Source organism: Lepisosteus oculatus, chromosome 14 (genome assembly GCF_040954835.1).
Source record: "Lepisosteus oculatus isolate fLepOcu1 chromosome 14, fLepOcu1.hap2, whole genome shotgun sequence".
In the NCBI taxonomy this organism is placed as follows: domain Eukaryota; kingdom Metazoa; phylum Chordata; class Actinopteri; order Semionotiformes; family Lepisosteidae; genus Lepisosteus; species Lepisosteus oculatus.
Genome location: NC_090709.1, coordinates 39,491,016 through 39,516,274, shown reverse-complemented (window position 1 = coordinate 39,516,274; position 25,259 = coordinate 39,491,016). Strand labels below are relative to the sequence as shown.

Here is a 25,259-nt window from a genome sequence, read left to right as displayed (position 1 = left end):
TGGGCTCTGTGACTCCGCAGGCCCCTCCCCTAGTGGGAGGAGTCTCTCACCGCAGCTCTGTGACTCCGCAGGCCCCTCCCCCGAGTGGGAGGAGTCTCCCCGCCCAGCTCTGAGAGCCCCCAGGCTCCTCCTCCTCCTCCCTCGGCCCGGCCAGAGTCTGTCCCCAGCCTGTTCCGCAGAGAAGCGTCTGCGTGTTTCCCCGGCGAAGACGACCAGCTCTCCGAGCGCGACTCCCTGGCAGCAATGAGCAGCCGCGGCGGGAAAGGGTCCCGAGACCGTAAGTGCTGCTCGCCGCGATGAATAAGAGCACCGACGCACGGGCAGACAGCTCCTCCTGTCTGTGGTGTCACATCGTGATTTGTGCCTTCCCTGTTGTCTCGGGCCTGTGTTGTCATTTGAAGCCCATGTTAGGAAGATCGGGGGGGTGGGGGAGGCACCTTCTTTCGATCTGCGCCAAAAGCCGCCCGGTTAAGCCCCCCCGATCCGGTCTGGGGCTGAAAAGGCGACTCTGAGTGAGTTCGTTTGGGCATTCCTTCAGGATCAGATCCTCCCCCGGGGGCCTGTCGGCTGTGGCATGCGGGGAATCCGGGCGGGCGTGCGTGCTGATCGCTGTGTCGAAACGGCGAGGGAAGGGTTCCCATGGCAGCAGGACACGCCCCCCCTTCTCGGTTGCCGTGGTTTCACGACCAGACAGGAAAACCCTTCCACCCCTGTTCAAGGCCTGTCTGGGCAGGGCTCTGTTCTTCCTGCTGTCCGGCTCCGTCTGCACTAACCCGATGATCAGCAGGGGGGGGAGTCCGGATCCCCACGTCCCCTGGGCGCTCTCGGAGTCCGATACAGCTATCGTTGAGTTCAAGTTCATTGTCATTCTACTCACACACAGGTAGACGGTGTGACGAAATGCTATTGAGCCAGCTCTCGGTCGATAAGCAGGACAAAAAGACAACAACAGTACAATTGTATAAGAAAAGAAAGACAGAGACAACAGGCAGTGTGCAGAACAACAACAGGCAGTGTGCAAAAACAACAACAGGCAGTGTGCAGAACAACAACAACAGGCAGTGTGCAGAACAACAACAGGCAGTGTGCAAAAACAACAACAACAGGCAGTGTGCAGAACAACAACAGGCAGTGTGCAAAACAACAACAGGCAGTGTGCAGAACAACAACAGGCAGTGTGCAAAACAACAACAACAGGCAGTGTGCAATACAACAACAGGCAGTGTGCAGAACAACAACAACAGGCAGTGTGCAAAAACAACAACAGGCAGTGTGCAGAACAACAACAACAGTCAGTGTGCAGAACAACAACAGGCAGTGTGCAAAACAACAACAACAGGCAGTGTGCAGAACAACAACAGGCAGTGTGCAAAACAACAACAGGCAGTGTGCAGAACAACAACAGGCAGTGTGCAAAACAACAACAACAGGCAGTGTGCAATACAACAACAGGCAGTGTGCAAAACAACAACAGGCAGTGTGCAGAACAACAACAACAGGCAGTGTGCAGAACAACTACAGGCAGTGTGCAAAAACAACAACAACAGGCAGTGTGCAATACAACAACAGGCAGTGTGCAAAACAACAACAGGCAGTGTGCAGAACAACAACAACAGGCAGTGTGCAGAACAACAACAACAGTCAGTGTGCAGAACAACAACAGGCAGTGTGCAAAAACAACAACAACAGGCAGTGTGCAGAACAACAACAACAGGCAGTGTGCAGAACAACAACAGGCAGTGTGCAAAAACAACAACAACAGGCAGTGTGCAGAACAACAACAACAGTCAGTGTGCAGAACAACAACAGGCAGTGTGCAAAAACAACAACAACAGGCAGTGTGCAGAACAACAACAGGCAGTGTGCAAAAACAACAACAACAGGCAGTGTGCAAAAACAACAACAACAGGCAGTGTGCAGAACAACAACAACAGTCAGTGTGCAGAACAACAACAGGCAGTGTGCAAAAACAACAACAACAGGCAGTGCGCAAAAACAACAACAACAGGCAGTGTGCAGAACAACAACAACAGGCAGTGTGCAAAAACAACAACAACAGGCAGTGTGCGAAAACAACAACAACAGGCAGTGTGCAAAACAACAACAACAGGCAGTGTGCAGAACAACAACAACAGGCAGTGTGCAAAAACAACAACAACAGGCAGTGTGCAGAACAACAACAACAGTCAGTGTGCAGAACAACAACAGGCAGTGTGCAAAAACAACAACAACAGGCAGTGTGCAAAAACAACAACAACAGGCAGTGTGCAGAACAACAACAACAGGCAGTGTGAGGAGGATTTTGCTGGTGTACAGCGATCTGGATGGAGTACTGACACACAGATGACATGATGGATGGATGGATGAATACCCTTATTCATTTATTCCTTTTTTTAAAATTATTATCATGTGAGCGTGCCCAGAGGGGTTGGGGCGCCCAGTTGACCTCGGACCCCCAGAGGTTTTCTTCTCCTCACTGAGGAGTTTTTGTTTCCTCTCCTCCCGTTGTCCTCTGGTCCCTTCTGCTCTGTATTCGCAGCCCGCCTGGTCACTGGCTTGGTTAAGAGGGACAGATTTCTGTGTTTCCTATCCCCAGGTGCAGATATCTCTCCGTCCCCGGACGACCTGAGGCTGGTTCTGCTGGGCCGCAGTGGGTCAGGCAAGAGCTCGGCGGGGAACACCCTCCTGGGCCGGGAGGAGTTCCGGTCGGTGCTCAGCTCCGCTCCAGTGACGCAGCGCTGCCAGGCGGCTCACACCGAGTCCAGAGGGAGGCGCGTGTCGGTGGTCGACACGCCGGACCTCTTCGCCAGCGGCGGGGCTGACGCCGGCGCTCACGCCCGGGCCTGCCTGGCCCTCTCGGACCCGGGCCCCCACGCCTTCCTGCTGGTGCTGCAGCTGGGGCGCTTCACCCAGGGCGAGAGGAAGATCCTGGAGCAGGTGGAGCAGGCGTTCGGACCCGGAGCCAGGCCGCACACGGTGGTCCTGTTCACCCACGGGGACGACCTGGAGGGGGTCGGCCTCGAGGACGTCCTGCGGGGCGCCCAGCCCGAGCTGAGACAGCTGCTGGAGCATTGTGGGAACAGGTACCACCTCTTCAACAACAGAGACGCCAGCGACCGCCGGCAGGTGACCCTGCTGCTGGACACGGTTGACGGGGTGGTGCAGGAGAACAGAGGGGGGTACTACGCCAGGGGGCACGGAGGCAGAGGCACAGAGGAGCAACAGAAAGACAAGAACAAATCGATCAAGGACCGGGTGCTGGGTTTCAGTAAAGTATCTCCAAGGTCCCGTCACCACCTGACAAGGCGGAAACAGAGTTACGACATATCGCGCAAGATGGAGGTCCAGAGTGGGGACATAGAGGACAGGGGCAAAATATTCTCACAGAAACAGAGTTATGACGTCTCGGGCAAGATGGAGGTCCAGAGTGGGGGCATAGAGGACGGGAGCAAAGTATTCTCACAGAAAGAGAGTTATGACATATCGCACAAGATCGAGGTCCAGAGTGGGGACATAGAGGACGGGAGCAAAGTATTCTCACAGAAAGAGAGTTATGACATATCGCACAAGATCGAGGTCCAGAGTGGGGGCATAGAGGACGGGAGCAAAGTATTCTCACAGAAACAGAGTTATGACGTCTCGCGCAAGATTGAGGTCTCGAGTGGGGACATAGAGCACAGGAGCAAAATATTCTCACAGAAACAGAGTTATGACGTCTCGCGCAAGATGGAGGTCCAGAGTGGGGACATAGAGGACGGGAGCAAAGTATTCTCACAGAAACAGAGTTATGACGTCTCGCGCAAGATGGAGGTCCAGAGTGGGGACATAGAGCACAGGAGCAAAGTATTCTAGCAGAAACAGAGTTACGACGTCTCGCGCAAGATGGAGGTCCAGAGTGGGGACATAGAGGACAGGAGCAAAGTATTCTCACAGAAACAGAGTTATGACGTCTCGCGCAAGATGGAGGTCCCGAGTGGGGACAACAGCAAGTCCGGTGAAGTCTCCACGTGTTTGGAGCACAGCGCACACCACGTCGAGACCAGCCCAGGGCCAGCACGCTGAGGGCACAGGGCGCTGTCGTGCGCGTCAGTCTGACACCGGGGGGCGTTGATGGAGGGCTGGTGTGGAACTTTCAGCTGTCAAGAGGAGGAAGAGCACCTCTCTGAAGCAAAAGTTAATCATTTATAAAATGCCTCCCCAGGTCATTCGAGGTAATAACCACATGGCACATCTCGTGTGAATGGGCAGGAGGTCAACATCGGGGGGGTGACGGGTCTTGACGTGCAGCTTGTTCCACACCCCCACCCCCCATTGCGTACAGTCGGGCCTCCTGTGATGTGTTTCTATACGCTGCCCTGTCGTTTCAGCCTGTATCTGTTGGTCTTGGTTGCACTGTGAGAGCAGATAGTAAAACAACAGCTCCTGAATCCGAGTCGGTATCCCTGTCCTCACTGTTCATTCGGGGAAAATCCCACCATTCCGACGCGGTCGTCAGCGATGACTGTGAACAGCGGCGCCCGGTTCAGGTGTCGTTCTCCGTCTACAGCTGGACTCGCCCAGTCACATTCCAGACATTCCAGAGCCGGAATGACGTGGGCTCTGCGCCAGTTTCCTCCAGGGCTCGGGGGATGCCGGGCGTGCTCGGAGAAGACCTGGGGGGGGACGAGGATGACTCTGCGCGGGAGTCATTTGAACTCTCCCTACAGTCACAGGTCCTGCAGTGCCACCTAGTGTTCAGAACACGCATTGCGGTTCAGAAAATCCCTTCTCCTCTTTCCACTGACACTTCCTGCACAGACGTGTTTCTTCCAGAGACTCCCGTACTCTACCTGGTGCACCCCCAAACACTCCCGGTCCTACCCACTGAGAGACAGAGCCTGGGAACCAGCGGCGGCACTGGGGTGTCTGTACCGCTGCTCAGCGAACACAGACGTCCCCAGTCATCCCGTCACGCCGGCTGTGGACAGAACCGGGGGTGGTCTCTGGGGTCGGGCTCTCCAGAAACCCGTGTTCCTCACGACACCTTCGTCAGGTCAGTTCTGACGCAGCCAGCCCAGTGAGATCTACGGCACGGCCTCCCATTATCCGTGACCAGTAAGAAGTCTGTCCGTGAAGGGAAGTCATCTTCGAGAGCCTGGTCTGTCCACAGTGCTGTGCCAGCAGCGCCCCGATTAATCCTTTATTTCACCCACACCTTCATGTCCCCTGACAACCTGGAGACCCGCAGGTCTCAGGGCTGTGTACTTTACTACGACCAGCTGTGTGAAGTACCTCACTCCACCTTGGATTTGAACCCACAACCCCCCCCAGAGCACTGACTATGCCTCCACATTGCCGTTTTATAGAAAACCCTCCTGCGGTACTTGTTCCACACTCCCACCACCCTTGGAGTAAGGAAGTGCCTCCTGTCCTCTGTTTCAAGCACAAGTTGAGAATGCACGTTACTGATCTGTGAAAGTGTAAAGCAGCTTGCATTGGTGCTCATGGATTCAGCTGCTATTTGACTAGAATAAGATCAGATCAGATCACTTTATCAGCCCTGTACAATGTCTTGCATGAGGAATGTGTCTTTTCACAGACCCCAGCCTGCTCTCCATGAGACACACAGACAGGGAGAGAGAAGCTGGGGGTCAGAGCGCAGGGTCGGCCATTTATACGGCGCCCCTGGAGCAGCTGGGGTGAAGGGCCTTGCTCAGGGGCCCAACGGAGTAGGAATCCTCTGCCGGGTGTGGGATTTGAACCAGCAACCTCCCAGCCACAGGCACAGATCGCAGAGCCACAGAGCCACTTCCCCACCCCTATAAGCCTTGAATAAGCTGTGTTATCAGACATATTCTTGAATAAGAATAAGCCTTGTGAAGTAACACAGCCTCCGAACAGGCGGTTTAGAAAAGCACCACAACTGGTTCCACACTCCCACCACCCTTTGTGTAAAGACACCCACCCTCCCTCTTCTCTGTGTTGAATGCGCAGTCCCCAGCAGTATGAGTAATGTAGTCAAGCCTAAAGCAGCTTGCACTGGCACTCCTGAATTCAGCTGGGTATTTTACTAGACCAAGCTGTGCTGCACACACTGGGGTACAGCACCTGATAAAATCATATAACCATCACCATCACGCGCAGGTGGTTAGATATCGTCACAGGCGTCCATCGGCGTCTGAACACACCGCTCAGAAGAGTCTGACCAGTTTCTTTTCTGCCACTTCATGAACATGTCGGCACTCAACGGTGTGGAAACTCATTCGCCTGAACCTTAAAACATCACCTTCACACAACCGGACCCCCGGCGGTACTGAAGTGACATTTGGTAAAGGATCTGTTTTTATAACTATCCTGTTTATTATTGCTGGAAAAATACTAAAAAAGTAAGTGGTCTAAGACTGCTCCCTCTATGAACGCTTTTAAAGCTGTAATTCCTTTTTTATTTAAATTCTATTCCAAATGTACAGAGTCAAAAGGCGAGAGACACACTGGAAACATGTCAAAAGTTTCATTTTCAGCTTTCACAATTGTGAATTCCTCTGGCTGCGAAGGGTCTGTTTTTGTACCCGTTTTAATATTTTGTCTCTTTTGTACTTCTGATGTTTAAATAAAAAAACAGGAATTTGGAAACACACCCCTTACCTGTGTCTTTCGTCTTGCACAGCCTGCTGACTTTGGATCAGGCTGACGGGTTTCTTGATCGGACAAACGTTACGTTACTACTCACTCACACACACACACCCTGGACAGGACACCAGTCCATCACAGGACACACACACACTCACACACCCTGGACAGGACACACACACACCCTGGACAGGAGACCAGTCCATCACAGGACACACACACACTCACACACCCTGGACAGGACACTCACACACCCTGGACAGGACACCAGTCTATCACAGGACACACACACACACTCACACACCCTGGACAGGACACCAGGCCAGCACAGGACACACACACTCACACACCTTGGACAGGACACACACACACCCTGGACAGGACACCAGTCCATCACAGGACACACAGACACAGACACACCGGGACCAGTGTTTCACCTTTATTCCTTTATGTTACAGTCATGCAAAGTCGATGATTCCCTGTGATATTTTGTCAGATAACTATAAGAACTGGGCCTGTATCCAGCTGATATCAGATCTAATATTACACCTTCTGAAATGATAGCACTCGATTTACAAGCAATCAAACAGGCAACCAAAAGAAAGTTCAGAATGCAGACAAGAATGTTCATATTCTGTAAATCATACAAAATCCTTCACTACTTTTATTACACAGCCTGACATTTAGAACTGACTTTTTATTGTATTTTATGATCTTAAAGTTCTGTATGTCTCTGTTGCACCTGCTTTGGTTTGGTTTTTACCAGCTTCATGGTGGTAAAGGTGAGTTATTTACTGTTCCTCTATAGGCCTTTAGATCATGTATAACAGCTGCGCTAGTATGTTTCTACATTATATTACAGCGTCCATGACCACTGCCCTTTTGGTCTGCCATAAATTGATTAATGGTTCTGAGGAGCATCTCACGAGAGAACTGGTCTTCTCCATACACTGCCGACATGATGTCGATCTCCTCCAGCAGGCTGGTCACCTGAGAGCGATCTCCTTCAACTGTGTTGTCGAAGAGGTGAAACCAGCCCCCACACTGCCTGACCAGCTTCCTCAGTTCAGGGTCAGAGTTCAGGAGAAACTGCTGAATGGTCTGATTTCTCAGCTCGTCCCCGTGGGTGAACAGGACCATGATGAGTGATCCTGAGCCAAGTTTCTCCTTTATCTGTCTGACCATCTCCTTCTCTCCATCAGAAAATCGGCCCAGCTGGAGCACCAGGAGGAAGACGTGAGCTCCTGGGGCAGACAGATCCAGACAGCGCTGGCTCTGAGCCCCGGGGTCAGGACAGGCTTGGTCAAAGAAGTCTGGAGTGTCGATCACAGCCACTGGTCTCCCGTCGATCTGCGTCTCTGCTCTCTGACACTCAGTGGTCACAGCCCGGGAGGTGAGGGAGGTTTTAAACTCCTTTCTTCCCAGGATGGTGTTTCCTGCTGAGCTCTTCCCTGAGCCTCTCCTGCCCAGCAGCACCAGCGTCAGAGCTGCAGTTTGACCCTGGGCTGGACCTGCTGTGGGACAAGGACATGACAGTTCACTGTGCTGCAGGACTTCCACAGGAAGGTACAGGCAAGGACTTCCAATGGAAGAGACAACTCCAGCAGTGACGAATCTTACAGTCACACCTGCACCTCTCCAGAGACACGCTGGCTCATGCATTTTTCATCTGAGTCTTCTCCACATGTCCTGTTGTGACATCTAGTGCTCACATCGCGTACTGCAGTTCAAAACAAGTATCCCCATTCCCTATAACACTCAACATTACCTTCCTGTTTCCTAAAGAGACGTGTTTCTCTCAGAAAATACTGCACTAGTCCAAATGTTCTGTAATCCAAATCATTTCAGGAAGTCACACTACCATCAGTCTTACAAACCGATAGGCATTAAAAAGTCAACAAGCACTGGAATCAGTAGTCAGCATTGCTGCCTGGCAGCACTGGGGCCCTGGGTTTAATTCCTGGGGTGCTGTCTGTGTGGAGTCTGCATGTTCTCCTCATGTTTGTGAGGGTTTCCTCCCACAGTCCACAGACATGCGGTGGGTTAATGGGCGTCTGGGAAAACTTGCCCTGGTGTGAGTGTGTGTCTGTGTTTGGGTCAGTGTGTGTGTGTGTCCTGTGATGGACTGCTGTCCTGTCCAGGGTGTGTGTCTGTGCCCTGTCATGGACTGGTGTCCTGTCCAAGGTGTGTGTCTGTGTGTGTCCTGTGATGGACTGGTGTCCTGTCCAAGGTGTGTGTCTGTGTGTGTCCTGTGATGGACAGGTGTCCTGTCCAGGGTGTGTGAGTGTGTGTGTGTCCTGTGATGGACTGGTGTCCTGTCGAGGGTGTGTGAGTGTGTGTGTGTCCTGTGATGGACTGGTGTCCTGTCCAGTGTGTGTGTGTGTCCTGTGATGGACTGGTGTCCTGTCCAGGTGTGTGTGTGTGTGTGTGTGTGTGTGTGTGTGTGTGTGTGTGTCCTGTGATGGACTGGTGTCCTGTCCAGGGTGTGTGTGTGTGTGTGTGTGTGTGTGTGTGTGTGTGTGTGTGTGTGTGTGTGTGTGTGTGTCCTGCAATGGACTGGTGTCCTGTCCACAATGAACCCCGTCTTGTGTCCATTGCTTGCTGGGATAGGTTCCAGCTGCCCTGCGACCCTGAATTGGGAGAAATGGGTGAATGGACTGGTGGATCAGAGAGCAGAAGAGTGTTAAGGAAGCCTGCGAGTCCGTCCCTCTCCCACATACAGATCCCTAGAGCTCTGCGCAGCTCAGAGCTGCTGAGCCAATGTGCTGTGGTGTGCGCAATGTCAGATGCACCCAGTTTATGGACATCGGTGAACACCAGTGACATCCTTCTCTCCGTCACTGGGACAGAGGAAGAGGAGGAGTGAAAACAATGCTGTGTAGCAGCAGACGGGCGGAGAGCCAGATGCGTGTTCCCTGACACACCTGTGTCTCGCTGAATGTTTAGGAGCCGTGAGCAGGTGGCTTGGGAAAACCAGTTGACCAGAGAGCCACTGGCGAATTACAGGCAAGACAGAAACAGCTGAGTGTGCTCAGAGCGGCGCTTGTTGAAGACGCGTTCTGAAACATGCTGCCTTACCTCCGGAGCTGGAGTTTGATTTCTTCTGCCTGTTCCAGCGCTGCAGCTCCTCCGCCTGCTTCCTGATGTCTTCCTGCGTCATTCCCAGCTCCATTCCCTCTGCCTGGGACTCTCTCTCCCCCCTGTCCAGGGCTGTCAGGTGGTACAACTCTCCTCTGTTCTGCTCCACCAGCCTGTTGATCTTCTGCAGCAGCTGAGGCACCTGTGGGTGACCTGCGCTGGCTGTCTTGTTGTTGAAGACCTGGTACCTGCCCCCACACTCCCTGATCAGCTCTCGGAGGTCCTTCTGGGAATTCTTCAGGAATTCCTCTTCTGTCACCCCTTCCAGGTCGTCTCCGTGGGTGAACAGGACCACGATGTGCCGTGTGACTCCCGGGCCGAACTTCTGCTGGATCTGTGTCAGGATCTTCTTCTCTCCCTGGGAGAATCGGCCCAGCTGGAGCACCAGGAGGAAGACGTGAGGTCCTGGGGCTGACAGATCCAGACAGCGCTGGATCTGAGCCCCGGGGTCAGGACAGGCTTGGTCAAAGAAGTCTGGAGTGTCGATCACAGCCACTGGTCTCCCGTGGATCTGCGTCTCTGCTCTCTGACACTCAGTGGTCACAGCCCGGGAGGTGAGGGAGGTTTTAAACTCCTTTCTTCCCAGGATGGTGTTTCCTGCTGAGCTCTTCCCTGAGCCTCTCCTGCCCAGCAGCACCAGCGTCAGAGCTGCAGTTTGACCCTGGGCTGGACCTGCTGTGGGACAAGGACATGACAGTTCACTGTGCTGCAGGACTTCCACAGGAAGGTACAGGCAAGGACTTCCAATGGAAGAGACAACTCCAGCAGTGACGAATCTTACAGTCACACCTGCACCTCTCCAGAGACACGCTGGCTCATGCATTTTTCATCTGAGTCTTCTCTACATGTCCTGTTGTGCCATCTGGTGCTCACAACACGTATTGCAGTTCAAAACAAGTATCCCCATTCCCTGTAACACTCAACATTATAATAATATTAATAATAATAATAAACTTTATTTTATATAGCGCCTTTAAAGGTGGCTTCTCAAAGCGCTTTACAGGATGACAATAACAATAAATAAGAAGACTACAACAATAAATAAGAAAATTTCACAAGACAGGACACAATTATAATTACAACAATACAACAATAACAATAGAGGAGACCGTGGAAGATGGTATTAAGAAGAGCAGAGGGGTGAAGAATGGAACCAGTTCAGTAAAGGCTTTTCTGAAAAGGAGGGTTTTGAGTCTGGATTTGAAGGAGTTTAGAGAAGGTGACTCTCTAATATCCTTGGGCAAGGAGTTCCAGAGCTTGGGGGCATAGCAGGAGAAGGCCCTGTCGCCCATACAATGTAGACGGGCTTGGGGGACAGTAAGGAGGGCAGAATTTGAAGAGCGGAGGTTGCGAGGTGGGGAGTAGGGCGATAAAAGTTCAGACAGGTATTGAGGTGCCAAGCTATGTAAAGCCTTGTAGGTGAGCATGAGGATTTTAAAGTCTACGCGGAATTTGACCGGAAGCCAGTGCAAGGACTCCAGGATAGGAGTCATGTGAACACTTGCACTAGATCTGGTCAGGATTCTGGCTGCTGAATTTTGGACATACTGCAGCTTGTTCAGAGTAGATTTAGATACCCCAGGGAGCAGAGCATTGCAGTAGTCAATTCGAGAGAATACAAATATGTTGATCAGCTTTTCAGCCACAGTTAATGATAGCATAGGGCGTAGTCTTGCGATATTTCTAAGGTGAAAAAAATAGGTTTTGACAGTATGCTGTACATGTGGGTCGAATGTTAAGCCAGAATCGAATATAACCCCAAGGTTTTTCAATTTTGATTGGAGCTCAAGTACAGAGCCATCTACAGACAGGGTTACAGGACTGGCTTTACGAAGTTGATGGGGGGTGCCAATAAGCATGACTTCAGTCTTGTCACAGTTAAGATGAAGGAAGTTTTGAGTCATCCAAATTTTTATGTCAGAGATGCAATTAAATAGAATAGAGACAGCCACATCAGTGTCGGGTTTGGTATGGATGTATATTTGAGCATCGTCAGCGTAAAAATGAAAGCTGAGGCCATGTGATCTTAAAAGCTGACCAAGTGGGAACATGTAAATGCTGAAGAGCAAGGGGCCCAGTATTGAGCCCTGAGGGACACCAGACTTGACAAGACCAATTTCAGACCTGTACCCATTGAGAGAGACAAAGTGACAGCGATCAGTGAGGTAAGACTTAAACCATTTGAGTTTAAAGAGACGTGTTTCTCTCAGAAAATACTGCACTAGTCCAAATGTTCTGTAATCCAAATCATTTCAGGAAGTCACACGACCTCCAGTCTTACAAACCGAGAGGCATTGAAAAGACAAGTGACCCTAGAGTTAGGGTTAGGGAGTCAGTAGTCAGCACTGCTGCCTGGCAGCACTGGGGCCCTGGGTTTAATTCCTGGGGTGCTGTCTGTGTGGAGTCTGCATGTTCTCCTCGTGTTTGTGAGGGTTTCCTCCCACAGTCCACAGACATGCTTGTGACTTAATGGGCTTCTGGGAGAACTGGCCCGCTTTTAGTGAGTTGTGTTTGTCCTGTGATGGACTGGTGTCCTCTCCAGGGTGTGTGTGAGTGTGTGTGTCCTGTCCAGGTGTGTGTGTGTGTGTGTGTGTGTGTGTGTGTGTGTCCTTTGATGGACTGGTGTCCTGCCCAGGTGTTGTGTGAGTGTGTGTGTGTGTGTGTGTCCTGTGATGGACTGGTGTCCTGTCCAGGGTGTGTGTGTGTGTGTGTGTGTGTGTGTGTGTGTGTGTGTGTGTGTGTGTGTGTCCTGTGATGGACTGGTGTCCTGCCCAGGTGTTGTGTGTGTGTGTGTCCTGTGATGGCCTGGTGTCCTGTCCAGGGTGTGTGTGTGTGTGTGTGTGTCCTGTGATGGCCTGGTGTCCTGTCCAGGTGTGTGTGTGTGTGTGTGTGTGTGTGTGTGTGTGTGTGTGTGTGTGTGTGTGTGTGTGTGTCCTGTGATGGACTGGTGTCCTGTCCAGGGTGTGTGAGTGTGTGTGTGTGTCCTGTCCAGGGTGTGTGTGTGTGTCCTGTGATGGACTGGTGTCCTGTCCAGGGTGTGTGTGTGTGTGTGTCCTGTGATGGACTGGTGTACTGTCCAGGGTGTCTGTGTGTGTGTGTGTGTGTCCTGTGATGGACTGGTGTACTGTCCAAGGTGTGTGTGTGTGTGTGTGTGTGTGTGTGTGTGTGTGTGTGTGTGTGTCCTGTGATGGACTGGTGTACTGTCCAGGTGTGTGTGTGTGTGTGTCCTGTGATGGACTGGTGTACTGTCCAGGTGTGTGTGTGTGTGTGTGTGTGTGTGTGTGTGTGTGTGTGTGTGTGTGTCCTGTGATGGACTGGTGCCCTGTCCAGGGTGTGTGTGTGTGTGTGTGTGTGTCCTGTGAGGGACTGGTGTCCTGTCCAGGGTGTGTGTGTGTGTGTGTGTGTGTCCTGTGAGGGACTGGTGTCCTGTCCAGGGTGTGTGTGTGTGTGTGTGTGTGTGTCCTGTGATGGACTGGTGTCCTGTCCAGGGTGTGTGAGTGTGTGTGTGTCCCGTGATGGACTGGTGTCCTGTCCAGGGTGTGTGTGTGTGTGTGTGTCCTGTGATGGACTGGTGTCCTGTCCAGGGTGTGTGTGTGTGTGTGTGTGTGTGTGTGTGTGTGTCCCGTGATGGACTGGTGTCCTGTCCAGGGTGTGTGTGTGTGTGTCCTGTGATGGACTGGTGTCCTGTCCAGGGTGTGTGTGTGTGTGTGTCCTGTGATGGACTGGTGTCCTGTCCAGGGTGTGTGTGTGTGTGTGTGTGTGTGTGTGTCTGTCCTGTGATGGACTGGTGTCCTGTCCAGGGTGTGTGAGTGTGTGTGTGTGTGTGTGTCCTGTGATGGACTGGTGTCCTGTCCAGGGTGTGTGTGTGTGTGTCCTGTGAGGGACTGGTGTCCTGTCCAGGGGGTGTGAGTGTGTGTGTGTGTCCTGTGATGGACTGGTGTCCTGTCCAGGGTGTGCGAGTGTGTGTGTGTGTGTCCTGTGATGGACTGGTGTCCTGTCCAGGGTGTGTGTGTGTGTGTGTGTGTGTGTGTGTGTGTGTGTGTGTCCTGTGATGGACTGGTGTCCTGTCCAGGGTGTGCGAGTGTGTGTGTGTCCTGTGAAGGACTGGTGTCCTGTCCAGGGTGTGTGAGTGAGTGTGTGTGTGTGTGTGTGTGTCCTGTGATGGACTGGTGTCTTCTCCAGGGTGTATGTGTGTGTGTGTGTGTGTGTGTCCTGTGATGGACTGGTGTCCTGTCCAGGGTGTGTGAGTGTGTGTGTGTGTCCTGTGAGGGACTGGTGTCCTGTCCAGGGGGTGTGAGTGTGTGTGTGTGTGTGTGTGTCCTGTGATGGACTGGTGTCCTGTCCAGGGGGTGTGAGTGTGTGTGTGTGTGTGTGTCCTGTGATGGACTGGTGTCCTGTCCAGGGTGTGTGAGTGTGTGTGTGTGTCCTGTGATGGACTGGTGTCCTGTCCAGGGTGTGTGAGTGTGTGTGTGTCCTGTGATGGACTGGTGTTCTGTCCAGGGTGTGTGAGTGTGTGTGTGTGTCCTGTGATGGACTGGTGTCCTGTCCAGGGTGTGTGAGTGTGTGTGTGTCCTGTGATGGACTGGTGTCCTGTCCAGGGTGTGTGAGTGTGTGTGTATCCTGTGATGGACTGGTGTCCTGTCCAGGGTGTGTGTGTGTGTGTGTGTGTGTGTGTGTCTGTGTCCTGTGATGGACTGGTGTCCTGTCCAGGGTGTGTGTGAGTGTGTGTGTCCCGTTATGGACTGGTGTCCTGTCCAGGGTGTGTGAGTGTGTGTGTGTCCTGTGATGGACTGCTGTCCTGTCCAGGGTGTGTGAGTGTGTGTGTGTGTCCTGTGATGGACTGGTGTCCTGTCCAGGGTGAACCCTGTCTTGTGCCTGTTGCTTGCTGGGATAGACTCCAGCTCCCCTGTGACCCTGTACTGGATCACAGGGCACAGACACACACAGACACACACAGACACACACAGACACACACAGACACACACAGACACACACACTCAAACCAGGGCCGGTTTTCCCAGAAGCCAATCAACCCACCACTAAGTTCAATACTTTATCACCAGTTCAAGTGCAGAGTACATACATCTCCCACCCTGCAGGGACGTGTTGTTACAGAACCTGATGATCTGCCTCACAGAGAGTACAAGTGTTGATGGATCCAGACATACTTTATGTGCTGGGTGCTTCTACATGGTGACAAATATCATGGAGCCCATAGAAACTGCACAGTCCACTGACCTGTGTGCTCTATAGGCAAACTGGCTTGGGTCCAGGAGTACATTAGACAGGAACTGGGCTATAAGAACGTTAATAAGAACAGACATCTAGGCTACTGGCCTGTAGTCATTGAGGCAGCTCACAATGGGTTTCCTAGGTATTTGTATTAATAATATGTCACTTCACTCTGCTTAAAGGATGGATTGAAGGTATCTAAAAAGATAGGAGCCAGCTGAGTGGCACGACATGGTGATAAGTTTATTTTCTAGTTTGTTCATTCTTATCTTCAGCTTTGGACCTCATTAATTTATGATGCAATTAATGTTTCTTGTTTTTGAAGTTGGTATTGTCTCCTTCTTTGAAAGTCCTTTTATTCTTTTCCCACGGGTTTTAAGTTCCCTTCTGAACCAGGGCCTCTTATTAATGCACAAAGTGACTGATTTCCAAGACCGCGATGCTAAAGCCACTCACTACCAGCTTAATTATAGTCTTAATTATACAGAAAAGGATGATCTGATAATCCCAGAATACCTTTCCTGATGTCTCTCCGGATGCTGCTCTGCAGGCCCCTCCAGTCAATGTGCTTCTCCAGGCTCTCAGCAGGACTCACAGTCAGAGAGTCAGGAATAACACACAGAGAGCCAGACCTGCTCAACAAGGAGAGAAGAGTCTGTCACCTCCTGTCCTGATGGGTCACCGAGCCAGCGTCTCTCCTGCAGAGTGGAAGAGACTCCAGAGAGACACTCTCATGGAAGAGCCAGTCTGAGCAGAGTCACACCTGTCAGAGGAAGAGCTACAGACACACACCTGTCTGAGGAAGAGCTACAGACACACACACCTGTCTGAGGAAGAGCTACAGACACACACCTGACTGAGGAAGAGCTAAAGACACACACCTGTCTGAGGAAGAGCTACAGACACACACCTGACTGAGGAAGAGCTAAAGACACACACCTGTCTGAGGAAGAGCAGAGTCACACCTGTCTGAGGAAGAGCTACAGACACACACCTGACTGAGGAAGAGCAGAGTCACACCTGTCTGAGGAAGAGCTACAGACACACACACCTGTCTGAGGAAGAGCTACAGACACACACCTGTCTGAGGAAGATCTACAGACACACCTGTCTGAGGAAGAGCTACAGACACACACACCTGTCTGAGGAAGAGCTACAGACACACACCTGTCAGAGGAAGAGCTACAGACACACCTGTCTGAGGAAGAGCTACAGACACACACACCTGTCTGAGGAAGAGCTACAGACACACACCTGTCAGAGGAAGAGCTACAGACACACCTGTCTGAGGAAGAGCTACAGACACACACACCTGTCTGAGGAAGAGCTATAGACACACCTGTCTGAGGAAGAGCTACAGACACACCTGTCTGAGGAAGAGCTACAGACACACACACCTGTCTGAGGAAGAGCAGAGTCACACCTGTCTGAGGAAGAGCTACAGACACACACCTGTCTGAGGAAGAGCTACAGACACACACACCTGTCTGAGGAAGAGCAGAGTCACACCTGTCTGAGGAAGAGCTACAGACACACACCTGTCTGAGGAAGAGCTACAGACACACACACCTGTCTGAGGAAGAGCTACAGACACACTTCTGTCTGAGGAAGAGCTACAGACACACACCTGTCTGAGGAAGAGCTATAGATACAGCTGACAGATGAAGACAGAGACTCACCTGTCTGAGGAAGAGCTACAGACACACACCTGACTGAGGAAGAGCAGTCACACCTGTCTGAGGAAGAGCTACAGACACACACCTGTCTGAGGAAGAGCTACAGACACACCTGTTTGAGGAAGAGCTACAGACACACACCTGTCTGAGGAAGAGCTATAGACACACACCTGTCTGAGGAAGAGCTATAGACACACCTGTCTGAGGAAGAGCTACAGACACACACACCTGTCTGAGGAAGAGCTACAGACACACACCTGACTGAGGAAGAGCTAAAGACACACACCTGTCTGAGGAAGAGCAGAGTCACACCTGTCTGAGGAAGAGCTACAGACACACACCTGACTGAGGAAGAGCAGAGTCACACCTGTCTGAGGAAGAGCTACAGACACACACCTGTCTGAGGAAGAGCTACAGACACACCTGTCTGAGGAAGAGCTACAGACACACACACCTGTCTGAGGAAGAGCTACAGACACACACCTGTCTGAGGAAGATCTACAGACACACCTGTCTGAGGAAGAGCTACAGACACACCTGTCTGAGGAAGAGCTATAGACACACCTGTCTGAGGAAGAGCTACAGACACACCTGTCTGAGGAAGAGCTACAGACACACACACCTGTCTGAGGAAGAGCTACAGACACACACCTGACTGAGGAAGAGCTACAGACACACCTGTCTGAGGAAGAGCTACAGACACACACACCTGTCTGAGGAAGAGCTACAGACACACACCTGTCTGAGGAAGATCTACAGACACACCTGTCTGAGGAAGAGCTACAGACACACCTGTCTGAGGAAGAGCTATAGACACACCTGTCTGAGGAAGAGCTACAGACACACCTGTCTGAGGAAGAGCTACAGACACACACACCTGTCTGAGGAAGAGCTACAGACACACACCTGTCAGAGGAAGAGCTACAGACACACCTGTCTGAGGAAGAGCTACAGACACACACACCTGTCTGAGGAAGAGCTATAGACACACCTGTCTGAGGAAGAGCTACAGACACACCTGTCTGAGGAAGAGCTACAGACACACACACCTGTCTGAGGAAGAGCAGAGTCACACCTGTCTGAGGAAGAGCTACAGACACACACACCTGTCTGAGGAAGAGCTACAGACACACTTCTGTCTGAGGAAGAGCTACAGACACACACACCTGTCTGAGGAAGAGCTATAGATACAGCTGACAGATGAAGACAGAGACTCACCTGTCTGAGGAAGAGCTACAGACACACACCTGACTGAGGAAGAGCAGAGTCACACCTGTCTGAGGAAGAGCTACAGACACACACACCTGTCTGAGGAAGAGCTACAGACACACTTCTGTCTGAGGAAGAGCTACAGACACACACACCTGTCTGAGGAAGAGCTACAGACACACACCTGACTGAGGAAGAGCTAAAGACACACACCTGTCTGAGGAAGAGCAGAGTCACACCTGTCTGAGGAAGAGCTACAGACACACACCTGACTGAGGAAGAGCAGAGTCACACCTGTCTGAGGAAGAGCTACAGACACACACCTGTCTGAGGAAGAGCTACAGACACACCTGTCTGAGGAAGAGCTACAGACACACACACCTGTCTGAGGAAGAGCTACAGACACACACCTGTCTGAGGAAGATCTACAGACACACCTGTCTGAGGAAGAGCTACAGACACACCTGTCTGAGGAAGAGCTATAGACACACCTGTCTGAGGAAGAGCTACAGACACACCTGTCTGAGGAAGAGCTACAGACACACACACCTGTCTGAGGAAGAGCTACAGACACACACCTGACTGAGGAAGAGCTACAGACACACCTGTCTGAGGAAGAGCTACAGACACACACACCTGTCTGAGGAAGAGCTACAGACACACACCTGTCTGAGGAAGAGCTACAGACACACCTGTCTGAGGAAGAGCTACAGACACACCTGTCTGAGGAAGAGCTATAGACACACCTGTCTGAGGAAGAGCTACAGACACACCTGTCTGAGGAAGAGCTACAGACACACACACCTGTCTGAGGAAGAGCTACAGACACACACCTGTCAGAGGAAGAGCTACAGACACACCTGTCTGAGGAAGAGCTACAGACACACACACCTGTCTGAGGAAGAGCTATAGACACACCTGTCTGAGGAAGAGCTACAGACACACCTGTCTGAGGAAGAGCTACAGACACACACACCTGTCTGAGGAAGAGCAGAGTCACACCTGTCTGAGGAAGAGCTACAGACACACACACCTGTCTGAGGAAGAGCTACAGACACACTTCTGTCTGAGGAAGAGCTACAGACACACACACCTGTCTGAGGAAGAGCTATAGATACAGCTGACAGATGAAGACAGAGACTCACCTGTCTGAGGAAGAGCTACAGACACACACCTGACTGAGGAAGAGCAGAGTCACACCTGTCTGAGGAAGAGCTACAGACACACACACCTGTCTGAGGAAGAGCTACAGACACACTTCTGTCTGAGGAAGAGCTACAGACACACACACCTGTCTGAGGAAGAGCTATAGATACAGCTGACAGATGAAGACAGAGACTCACCTGTCTGAGGAAGAGCTACAGACACACACCTGACTGAGGAAGAGCAGAGTCACACCTGTCTGAGGAAGAGCTACAGACACACACCTGTCTGAGGAAGAGCTACAGACACACACACCTGTCTGAGGAAGAGCTACAGACACACTTCTGTCTGAGGAAGAGCTATAGATACAGCTGACAGATGAAGACAGAGACTCACCTGTCTGAGGAAGAGCTACAGACACACACCTGACTGAGGGAGAGCAGAGTCACACCTGTCTGAGGAAGAGCTACAGACACACACCTGTCTGAGGAAGATCTACAGACACACACCTGTCTGAGGAAGAGCTACAGACACACCTGTCTGAGGAAGAGCTACAGACACACACACCTGTCTGAGGAAGAGCTATAGACACACACCTGTCTGAGGAAGAGCAGAGTCACACCTGTCTGAGGAAGAGCTATAGACACACACACCTGTCTGAGGAAGAGCTACAGACACACACACCTGTCTGAGGAAGAGCTACAGACACACCTGTTTGAGGAAGAGCTACAGACACACCTGTTTGAGGAAGAGCTACAGACACACACCTGTCTGAGGAAGAGCTATAGACACACACCTGTCTGAGGAAGAGTTATAGACACACACACCTGTCTGAGGAAGAGCTACAGACACACCTGTCTGAGGAAGAGCTACAGACACACACACCTGTCTGAGGAAGAGCTACAGACACACACACCTGTCTGAGGAAGAGCAGAGTCACACCTGTCTGAGGAAGAGCTACAGACACACACCTGTCTGAGGAAGAGCTACAGACACACCTGTCTGAGGAAGAGCTACAGACACACACACCTGTCTGAGGAAGAGCTACAGACACACACACCTGTCTGAGGAAGAGCAGAGTCACACCTGTCTGAGGAAGAGCTACAGACACACACACCTGTCTGAGGAAGAGCTACAGACACACCTGTCTGAGGAAGAGCTACAGACACACACCTGTCTGAGGAAGAGCTATAGATACAGCTGACAGATGAAGACAGACTCACCTGTCTGAGGAGAATGCTGTTTTCTCTCTGTTTGCAGTACTGTATCCTCCCTTACACCACCACTGAGGAATATATGGACACATACATTACTAATTTAAATAGTAATAACTCTTCCAATCTATCTGATTGATCAGTACTGTAGAGAGCAGTGTGGCTCTGTGGTGTCCAGTCCAGTCTGTGCTGTGCTCAGTGTGTCCAGTCTGTGCTGTGGTCAGTGTGATTGATCAGTACTGTAGAGAGCAGTGTGGCTCTGTGGTGTCCAGTCCAGTCTGTGCTGTGCTCAGTGTGTCCAGTCTGTGCTGTGGTCAGTGTGATTGATCAGTACTGTAGAGAGCAGTGTGGCTCTGTGGTGTCCAGTCCACTCTGTGCTGTGGTCAGTGTGATTGATCAGTACTGTAGAGAGCAGTGTGGCTCTGTGGTGTCCAGTCCAGTCTGTGCTGTGCTCAGTGTGTCCAGTCTGTGCTGTGGTCAGTGTGATTGATCAGTACTGTAGAGAGCAGTGTGGCTCTGTGGTGTCCAGTCTGTGCTGTGGTCAGTGTGATTGATCAGTACTGTAGAGAGCAGTGTGACTCTGTGGTGTCCAGTCCAGTCTGTGCTGTAGTCAGTGTGTCCAGTCTGTGCTGTGGTCAGTGTGATTGATCAGTACTGTAGAGAGCAGTGTGGCTCTGTGGTGTCCAGTCCACTCTGTGCTGTGGTCAGTGTGATTGATCAGTACTGTAGAGAGCAGTGTGGCTCTGTGGTGTCCAGTCCAGTCTGTGCTGTGCTCAGTGTGTCCAGTCTGTGCTGTGGTCAGTGTGATTGATCAGTACTGTATAGAGCAGTGTGACTCTGTGGTGTCCAGTCTGTGCTGTGGTCAGTGTGATTGATCAGTACTGTAGAGAGCAGTGTGGCTCTGTGGTGTCCAGTCCAGTCTGTGCTGTGGTCAGTGTGTCCAGTCTGTGCTGTGGTCAGTGTGATTGATCAGTACTGTAGAGAGCAGTGTGGCTCTGTGGTGTCCAGTCCAGTCTGTGCTGTGCTCAGTGTGTCCAGTCTGTGCTGTGGTCAGTGTGATTGATCAGTACCTCTAGAAAGCGGTGTGTCTCTGTGGTGTCCAGTCCAGTCTTGATTGCTTTGGCCTTCTCTCTGCTCTCTCTCAGCTCTCTCTCAATTGCTTCCAGGTTTCTTTCCATTGGTCTCAGCTTTAAAGTCTCCTTTTCATCCATATACTGTTCCTCCTCCTCCTCTTTCTTCATCAGCATCTGTCGTAGCTCCTCAAACTGAGCGCTGAGCTGAGTCTTCAATGCTCTGTGGTTCTCCTGGAGTACGAAACGGTGTGGGGGTCAGGTAAGACATCAGTCCATCACAGGACACACACACACCCTGGACAGGACACCAGTACATCACAGGAAACACACACACACTCACACACACCCTGGACAGGACACCAGTCCATCACTGGACACACACTCACACACGCACCCTGGACAGGACACCAGTCCATCACAGGACACACACACACACACACACGCTGGACAGGACACCAGTCCATCACAGGACACACACACACCCTGGACAGGACACCAGTCCATCACAGGACACACACACACACACACACACACACCCTGGACAGGACACCAGTCCATCACAGGACACACACACACACACACTCACACACACCGTGGACAGGACACCAGTCCATCACAGGACACACACACACACACACACACACACACACACACACACACACACACACACTCACACACACCCTGGACAGGACACCAGTCCATCACAGGAAACACACACACACACACACACACACACACACACACACACACCCTGGACAGGACACCAGTCCATCACAGGAAACACACACTCACACACTCACACACACCCTGGACAGGACACCAGTCCATAACAGGACACACACACACACACACACACACACCCACACCCTGGAGAAGACACCAGCCCATCACAGGACACACACACACACTCACACACCCTGGACAGGACACCAGTCCATCACAGGACACAGACACACAGACACAGACACACACTCACACACCCTGGACAGGACACCAGTCCATCACAGGATACACACACACACTCACACACCCTGGACAGGACACCAGTCCATCACAGGACACACACACACACTCACACACCCTGGACAGGACACCAGTCCATCACAGGACACACACACACACACACTCACACACCCTGGACAGGACACCAGTCCATCACAGGACACACACACACTCACACAGACACACACTCACACCAGGGCCAGTTTTTCCAGATGCTCATTAACCCACCAGCCTGTCTGTGGACTGTGGGAGGAAACTGGAGCTCCTGAAAGAAACCCAGTCCAACACAGGGAGAACATGCAGACTCCACACAGACAGCACCCCCAGGAACTGAACCCAGGGCCCCAGCAATGCTACCAGGCTGCCCTTCGTACAGTCCTGGCTTCACGCGCGTGGAGAGGAAACACTCATACAGACGTGACAGCAGCCTTTCATATATAACACCTCCATGCGCCAGAGGTCTCGAGTCAAGCTCTCTGTATAGCGCAGCGCTGTGCGACTGGACACTGACCTTCCTGGACGCGATGTGCTCCTGCTGCCGGTCTCTCAGGCTCTCCCGGGCCGCTACGTCCTCCTTCACTGCCTTCTGAGCCGCCAGTAAAGACTCCTGCGAGACAAACAGCGATTCGGCCGTAAACCCCTGCGCTCTCCCGTCTCCCCGGACTTGTCCGAGACGAAGCCGAGACGCACGAACGCTCAGTGCGGTTCGGCTCCTCAGTCTAACTCAGTGCACAGTCAGTCTTTTACATCTGATTTCACTCGCTGGATAAGTCAGCCTCCTACGGTGATAATAATCATTAGAATATATTATACAGCGCCTTTAAAAGTGGCTTAAAACAGTCCACACACAAGACAACGGTGACAGAGAGGAGATGACACAGTCAGCACACAACAAAAGACGCAGGAACAGACGCCAGTTCAACAAAAGCCTTGAGAAGTGAAACGGATCGGGGTTCGAGCGCGGAGCCGCTGTCTCGGCATGTCCAGGGAGGGGACGGTTCACGCTCTCCAGGCGAGAACAGCGGCGGCCTCACCCGGAACTCCCGCGCCGCCTCCTGCACGGGCTTGAACCCGTGTCCCCGGTGGCTGCTGCTGTCCCGGCAGACCAAGCAGATCAACGTCCCGTCCGTCTCGCAGTACAGCTTGAGTTTCTCGTCGTGCTCGACGCACAGCAGGTCTGTCTGCTCGGACACCTTCTCTTCCTCCTGCCTCGCCCTGTCGGCCATGTTCCTCAGCACCCGGTTGGTCCTGTAGTCCCGGCGGGGGATCGGGGCTCTGCACTGCGGGCACAGGTGCACCGCGACGTCTGTGGCCAGGTAACTCTCCAGGCAGCCCCGGCAGAAGGTGTGATCGCAGGGCAGCGTGACCGGGTCCGAGAACAGCCCCAGACACACGGGGCACTGCAGCTCGCTGGTTAACTTCGACTGCGCCATGACGAGAAGCGCTTTCTTCCCGCCCGGCCGGGTTTTGGACCCGTCGAATCAAAAATGAATCCGGTTTTTCTGGCGGGCGTCGGCGTGGAATTTCGTGGTGTCCGGTACTGAAGCCTCCGTGGAGCCTATCTGTACTGTACGTATCTACACAAATGGTCTTAGGGCAGCGTTCAACTCGACAGTACGACAACACCAGACAGACGTGCTCAGGGCAGCTGCGTTTCAGAGCCTCACTTGGCTTGAGAGAGAGAGAGAGAGAGAGAGAGAGAGAGAGAGAGAGAGAGAGAGAGAGTCGCTCAGGACACAGCTGTGAAGTCACACGAGGTGTCACCTGCAGGAGCCTGGTGAGGCAGTCCAGCTAGTGGGACTGACCTGCAGATGGACAAGATGGAGCAGTGGCCACCAGTCCAGGTCGTTATACTGCCAAACCAGTCACAGGCGTGTGCTCAGCGCTGGTCTTCTTGGACTTAATGGACCGGTTTTATAAGAGATCTTAGACTGAGATAGTGGATAATCCAGGTGGCCTTGATAGACAGAAGCTACAGCACAATGAAAGAAGTTACCAAAACATTTCTGTAAATCATTAAACATCAGTGCTGCTGACATGAGAGAGTACAGTACAGTGCACTTGATAACCCTGGAGATTGTAATTTAAGTAAACAACAACTCTGCAGTTCCATAAAGAATGAATTTGTCGGTCTGGTTCAATAGTGTACAGTATCTGTCAGCACCTCCAGGTTTCAGTGAAAGTGAAAGAGAAGGAGCAGCTGTGAACTCTGACCCAGTCCCCCCGTGTCCAGCAGTCACCCACCACCATCGCTCTGACGTCACATGTTGTCAGGCAGGAGCTGCACTGAGAGGTTGTCATATCAGTGGGTCCAGCTTGAAGGATCTGCTCCTGCGAGAGATGTTCATGGATTATACATGTTCTAGACACCATGGGGAATAATACAAGCAAAATGTTAGGATACAGTGGGATGCTGGGATATTAGCATCTTGCGTTGGGATATAACACAATAGTAAGGCCTCATTTCGAATATTGTGATTAGTTTTGGTTACTGTGTTATAGAATAAACATCGCTGCTCTGGAATCAGTCCAGAGAAGAGGAACCAGATAGGAACTGAGTCTCTTCAGTCTGAAGGTAGTGTCCCACACTGACAGGCTGAGGGAACTGAGTCTCTTCAGTCTGAAGGGAGTGCTCCACACTGACAGGCTGGGGGAACTGAGTCTCTTCAGTCTGAAGGGAGTGTCCCACACTGGCAGGCTGAGGGAACTGAGTCTCTTTAGTCTGGAGGGAGTGTCCCACACTGGAAGGCTGAGGGAACTGAGTCTCTTCAGTCTGGATGGAGTGACCCACACTGACAGGCTGAGGGAACTGAGTCTCTTCAGTCTGAAGGGAGTGTCCCACACTGACAGGCTGGAGGAACTGAGTCTCTTCAGTCTGAAGGGAGTGTCCCACAGTGACAGGCTGAGGGAACTGAGTCTCTTCAGTCTGAAGGGAATGTCCCACACTGACAGGCTGAGGGAAC

At 52.0% G+C, this 25,259-nt stretch overlaps 2 protein-coding genes across 2 annotated transcripts; one reads left to right on the top strand and one right to left on the bottom strand.

The window, feature by feature from the left end:
• Positions 1–82: 82 nt before the first annotated feature.
• On the top strand, positions 83–6,084 carry LOC138242466 (GTPase IMAP family member 4-like). Its single transcript, XM_069197997.1, has 2 exons — positions 83–277; positions 2,597–6,084. The coding sequence occupies exons 1-2, from the start codon at positions 244–246 to the stop codon at positions 3,850–3,852; spliced, it is 1,290 nt and encodes a 429-aa protein (XP_069054098.1). The 5' UTR covers positions 83–243; the 3' UTR covers positions 3,853–6,084.
• Positions 3,942–24,531, bottom strand: LOC102682817 (uncharacterized). The gene is made up of 9 exons (XM_069198157.1): positions 23,331–24,531; positions 22,808–22,903; positions 21,292–21,525; positions 20,231–20,292; positions 15,496–15,611; positions 9,167–9,239; positions 7,559–8,071; positions 4,476–4,674; positions 3,942–4,136 (listed from the first exon to the last, which is right to left on the bottom strand). The coding sequence occupies exons 1-9, from the start codon at positions 23,727–23,729 to the stop codon at positions 3,942–3,944; spliced, it is 1,887 nt and encodes a 628-aa protein (XP_069054258.1). The 5' UTR covers positions 23,730–24,531.
• Positions 24,532–25,259: the final 728 nt, after the last annotated feature.